General features: G+C 44.3%; 1 protein-coding gene across 2 annotated transcripts in view; it reads right to left on the minus strand.

Annotated features, from left to right (window-relative positions):
* Positions 1-6,156, minus strand: part of JOSD1 (Josephin domain containing 1) — a 10,299-nt gene extending 4,143 nt beyond the window's left edge. The window contains exons 1-2 of one of the 2 annotated variants that reach the window (XM_031057720.1): positions 6,146-6,156; positions 5,075-5,881 (exon numbers count right to left, since the gene is read on the minus strand). In XM_031057720.1, the coding sequence (XP_030913580.1) occupies positions 5,075-5,259 (185 nt within the window). In that variant the 5' untranslated portion in view covers positions 5,260-5,881; positions 6,146-6,156. Of the gene's footprint in view, positions 1-5,074; positions 5,973-6,145 lie in introns of those variants that run through there. The other variant, XM_005421849.2, reaches the window with a different exon arrangement.

The raw sequence follows: 6,156 nt of genomic DNA on the forward strand, positions 1-6,156 counted from the left end.
CCATTTCCAGGGGTTTTGTGTTTAAACACAAACTATTCCATGCCCCCCTTATCCGTCATCAAATGGGCTGAGGGAACTAAGTAATGCTTTAAGAATAACTTTGATGTACAAAGCCTCCAAAAATCCTGCCTTTGATACAAAAGAAATCACAAAGCTCTTTCTCCCTGACCCCTTGAACTGGTACTTCTGAAGGATGCTTCAATGATGATTTTTCCTCAACTTACAGTCAGAGTAAATGCCAGTTTGCTGTTTAGGACAGCGGCTATCACAATTTCAAGAGTCCAACAGTCAACAGCAGTCTTAAAGACTGGATGAGAAAAAGAGGCACAGGTTGGCTGCAGGAAAGGTTGTTCTTCCTCCTCCTCCTCCACTGGTAAAGGAAAGAAGTATTCAGACACAAAGTTGTGAAGATACTTGGGGTTGGGAGCTTTCCAAAGCTGTTGTGGTTGCTAGGTGATAAAAAATATCTGTTGCTGTAGGTAAGTAAACAGATAATCCTGATGCAAATAAATCTCTTCAGCTTCAACCTGTAAGTTTGCTTAGGCATCACCTGCATTACCACAGCATCTAAAAATGCCGAACCACAGTCTATCACGTTCATACAATCACATAATATCCTGAGTTGGAAGGGATTCACACGGAGTCCACTCCTGGTCCCAGATAGGACAGCCCCAAGGATTACACCATGTGCTTGACAGCATTGTCCTAACTCCTCTTCAACTCTGTCAGGCTTGGTGCTGTGACCACTTCCCTGGGGAGCTTGTGCCAGTGCCCAGCTACCCTCTGGGTGAAGAACTTTTCCTAATATCCAAACTAAACCTCCTCTGACAGTGCCTCATGCCATTCCTTCAGGTCCTGTTATTGGTCACCTGAGAGGAGACATCAATGCCTGCCCCTCCACCTCCTCTTGTGAGGAAGCTGTGGGCTGCTACGAGGTTACATGCCAAAAATGTGTAACAGCCTTTGCACAAGTTCAGATAATGGATGTGAGACACAACATGGAGATGTAGCAAAAAAGCCTGTTAACCACTCTTATGGTTTTATGTTTCCCCCCTCTGCCTAAGAATTTTTGTAAGGAGGGAAAACAAAAGGAGCTACTATTATGAAGATGACAGCAGGAAAAGCAAGCATGGGGGAAACTGGGAGCAGAGAACAACAACGTCACATAATGCCAATCCAAAGAAAGTCAAGCCTCAGATGAGTTCTGTTGTGATGAGTTGATCTTTCCATTAATAAGGACTCCATTAATTCTGCTAGTGCAAAGTTCAGATATCATCCAAACATCTGTATTTTACCTGCCTCCTCCTCCTGTCAACTGCATCCTCAAAACTCCTAGTGTTTCTGCAAGTTTTTCACTCAGCTTTTACCACACTGAATATTCTGCAGGCATATTTCATCACTGGAAATCCTTCAGCCCTTCTTCATTCCTGCCCTTCTTACCCAACAAATTATATGTCTTTAAAAAGGTGTCCATGCAGCAGTGGCGGAAGATGTGGAAAATTCTTTTTAACTGTAGCACAATAGTGTTTGATCCCCATATATGTGATGAATGCTTAGTTTTGTACCATACAGTACCTTGTACAAATTCCAGAGATTAATGTGGCTTTTTGTTAACTCCCTACATCTGTGACTAACAGTCTTGTATCAGCTAGCATTTCCTTATTTACCTATATCAGCCACTGGGATGTACTAGCAGATGTCTTAGTTTTGAGAACAAAGATAGAGTGCCAGGGCAAAGAATGATAAGAGAAGTGCATCGTGACCTGACAACATACTTGAGATAGTCTCAAGGTAAAAAGATTAATTAGAGGATCCAGAATCATAAATGGAAAATCTAGGGAATGCGATGTTCCCAAATGACCACCAAAGACCCTCAAAAGACCCCTACTGATATCCAAATAAATCCATGGAAACAATTAACATATATGCATGTATTCAGGAAATATAATGCACTTGTAATAGAAATGCAGTGCATATATACTGGTTTCATGCAGATAACCTGGTCTGGTTGTATGACTAGTACACTGCAGGGTGCACACATTAGGTGGAGCGATCCCCATGCACCCAGCACGCCGAATGAAGTAATGTCATCTTTCTTACTTATCCAGCTGTGGAGAGTTCACTTCCCAGTTTTCAGTGACACTCTGACAGCATAAGGCATTTGACAAGAAAGCAGTGGACTGAGTAGGCAGTTTCAGAGCAACCAAGGCTGGAGAGGCTAGAGACAGGTAGCCTTTGTCTTCAGCTGTGAGTTTTTCTGCAGTGGAGCAGTCTGCAGCAGAACAGTCTGGGAAGCATGTTCACTACAAAAGGAAGAGGAGTCCACAATACCATGGTAAGAGGAAAAGCTGTTAATACCCACCATGGGGTGTATTTTACTAACCAGAGATAGAACCTGCAGCTTGTCACAGCTCTTCCAGCATCTCCATAAAGCAAGACCATTTGGCTATGCCTGATTCCTTAAGATCATTGCTTCAACCTACCAACTCTCCTAAGAGCCAGTGAGCAAAGAAAACCTTACAATCCAGAGAGCCCTCTGGGGTGCAGAAGCACCCTCTCATGGCACCATTTTCCAGACAAGTTTATTCAAGAGCTGAAAGAACATATTGATTTTTGTTCCTTCACATAACTTCCAGAGTGCCAGAAACGCGATGGGGTGACCAGCATGGACAACAAAAAACTGGCATGTATGAGCAAACTTGCCCCAAGAACCACCTCAACATCTTGACCCACACATACCTAGGCAGGGTCCACAATGATCAGCTGAAGGATTCTGACCAGGCAAGGAATTAAACTGTTGTTTTGGTATTTTTTATCTAGCCACTGAGCTGAGGAAGACTGACAAAGCTGGACAGAAATCCAGGTAAGTAATCCTCCTGATCTTTCTATTAGAAACTTTCATCAACATGTTGTCTTAACACAAGGGGATCCAAGACTGGGGGCATGCAGCTGTCTCTCCTAATCAGGTCCCAGTATGCAGACTCCAGTGAAGCAAAGAGATTTTGTTTGTATCCCATGCAACACTTGGAACATGCAATCATACTTCCTGCAACAAAAGCCCGAGGAACATCAAAAATGTATTTCTTGTTTTAAAGGAAAGAAGAGGGAAAGACTACACAATCAGAGAGGTGCCCAGACCAAGTTTTAGCATATGCTCGAGATGATAATCATCAGACTACCCTGGCCTTACATAATAGGATGCAGCAAAAGGGAAGCTAATGATTAAGCAATGTGGTTCAATCATTCTCCAAGGAATGTGGTAAAAGCTAGAGAGCTTATTTGTGATTTTGTTACCTTATCAACACCAGGTTTAAAAATCAGACCTCACCATTTTTACAGGTTTTTAAAAATATTCATCCGTCCTTTATCAATACATTGAATGTGAGTAGACACAGGAAAAGACAAGTGACATAAAAAGGGCAACTAAATTCACACTTCTTAAAGGCAAGTCAAAGAGCTACACAAAAGTAGCCACCCAACAGAAACAGAAAGGCAGTGGCAATTCTTTTGTATAACTTATAGCTCATCCATTTCCAAGAGGAATATCCATGTGTATTTCCATACTACCATGGGGCTGAATCCATCTGTGTATCTTGATCTGAATACTAGGATGGAACAATTCCAGGTTGGAATAAAAGACAAGCTCTCCCTTCTAGAGAAAGAGGTCCAACAAGATTAATATCCAGTCTTCTTCTGAGAGGTTTCATGCTGCACACTAATTCTGTCTCACCAAATGCAATGAAAGCCAACTAATTAGATCATCACACTCCTTCTACCACATGAACTGCCTTTGTTTGCTTCAGGCCAAGAGCAATCCAGCTGTGATTAAGATTCTGACAATTGCCGCTCTGGAACAAAACCACAGTGTGTTTACACTGGACAAAGAGTGCCTTGAGCCTGCCACGGACCAGCTCCACTCCAGGAGCAGGAGTTTTATCTGTAACACTACAATAAATAGCATTTTAGTCTGATACTTGTTATTGTCCTTCACCACATTCTCTGCCAAAGACAGGCATGAGTTTGATGAGTCAAGTACCAGTTTCATAAATTTGCCAGTTTTCAGGAGAGCTGCACCAGGCCCACAGCTCCCTGTCATCAGCACAGGGTACCAGGACTGCCTCATCCAACACCAGGTGCTGCCATGATGTGGATCTCCCGCTTGTCACAAACACAAGATGCTGGATGCTGCTGGTAACAGGTATTCAACCCCATAACTTACACCATGTTTACAAAATCTGCAGGTTGCAAAAAAAACCTGCATCTGCAGGTTGACTATCAGAGGAGAGCTCCTTTGCATTGTTTCCTTTATCATCATTTAGATTCATCAGCGGTGGGTCACCAGAACTCATAAAGGCTCACACAGGAGAATTTCCATAAAGCATCAAAACACCATAAAATAAACACTGAGCAAAATATGAGCTATTGCACAGGCCACATTAATAATTTATATTCATCCCTGCAAAACTCAAACCTACTTTATTAATTATCTGAAGCTCCTGGGAAACATTTAGCAATGCCACAGGAAACAGGCATCCAGCTACTGAAATTAAATCCAGTATAAGAGAGTACAGAGAGTCTTGCTGCATGGTAAAAAAGCCCATAATATTTGAAGAACTTCACTGAACCTTTTGAATAAGGAATCACTCATTTGGCAAAACTCCTACTTTCTGAAAAACTTAAAAGTTTTGCAGCAGTCAGTCAGCAAATCCATTATTAAATCTAGGTAATTTATCTACACAAGTGAGGGGCAAAAATATGGAAGACAGGTAGAAGAGGCATTAAGGTGAGTAGAGAGGAAGATAGCACTCCAACCATGACAGCATCTACAATAAAACCCTTGGATACAAAGCTGGCAGCCAGAACAGATTAAGAAACAAGTAAAATGAGAAAGAATTGCTGCATGGAGGGACAAAAGAAAAAGGATGGGGTTAAAACACCAAGATACATTCAGTTCAAAGCAGTGTCACAGTCTGAATCGCTCCTTTTCTTTCTACTTCCCCCCAGGTAACACCCAAAATTTCTCCAATCAGCTGAGGACAAGGGGAAGCTAATGCCAGTACAGAGCACATCCTACCTCTGGAAAATCTCCTGCAGGGTTTCCCTAGTGAAGGCGTTGCTGTCCTGGAAGACATTGTTGAGGGCATGGAGGGCACACAGCTCCCTGCGTTGCTTCTCATGGTAAATGTGCTGTGGCGGTTGCTGGGATGGCTCTGGCGATTCCGATTTGGTCTTGTCACCTTTCCATGGCACACAACTCATTTTCTCGATGGATGGGTGGGGAGTAGGTGGTGAAAAATGAAGGAGGCTGAAGTTTCTGCCTCCACAGTCACAACAGCAGCCCACTGCCCCTTTCTTTTGTGGGCGAGAGGTGCTTCCAGCTTACAAATCCTCCTCTTGTGCTTCAGTTTACTCAGTAATTGCCTCTGACAGCTGGTTTTAAAAACCACATGAAGATCTGCAACCTCCCTCCTCCCATACCCCATAAAATGTAGTATTTCCCTCCCCTCCACAGAAAAAAAAAAATTAAATGTCAAAGTATATAATTTTCCTTAGTCTCAAGGTACCAGCTGAAATTTATCACATCGTTCCTTTTCTTCCATCTCCTTTGGTCTACAGTGCCACTAAAAAAAGTACCCAGACCAGGTAACAAGGAGAGGCCCACCCCCAAAGTGCCAAAGGGAAGAAGATGAAGCCAGCGCCGGGTACTGCCTATAGGAGCACAGGGTGGTTAAACACTTATCAGCTGCATTCTTCCATTCCTTTGGGAACGACTGAATCCCGGCAGGAAGATGCCAACAGCTCGGGAAAGGAAACCACTTCTTGCTAGGCCACGAGAAACCCAAGTCCAGGCTGCGGGGAAGGCGACTCCTCACAGGTCACCCTGCGCTCCGACAAAGGGAAGTCTCCGTTAGCAACCAGAGGCAGCCCAAAGCCCGTGGGAGCGAGGGTAGGGCAGGCGGGACCAGCCCCACGGCCTGCCTCGCACCTCTCCACCCCGCCCCTCCCCACCCTACGCCCTCACAACCACCACCGCCAAAACAACAGCAACAGCAACCCAGGCGGGAGCCGCTTCCCACGACCGAGGCCCAGCGACCCCCGCAGCCCACCGCGCTGAGGAGAGGCCCCCGTCTAACCCCCACCCAACCCTTCGGGGCT

The sequence above is a fragment of the Geospiza fortis genome, unplaced genomic scaffold (assembly GCF_000277835.1).
Source record: "Geospiza fortis unplaced genomic scaffold, GeoFor_1.0 scaffold173, whole genome shotgun sequence".
Classification (NCBI taxonomy): Eukaryota; Metazoa; Chordata; class Aves; order Passeriformes; family Thraupidae; genus Geospiza; species Geospiza fortis.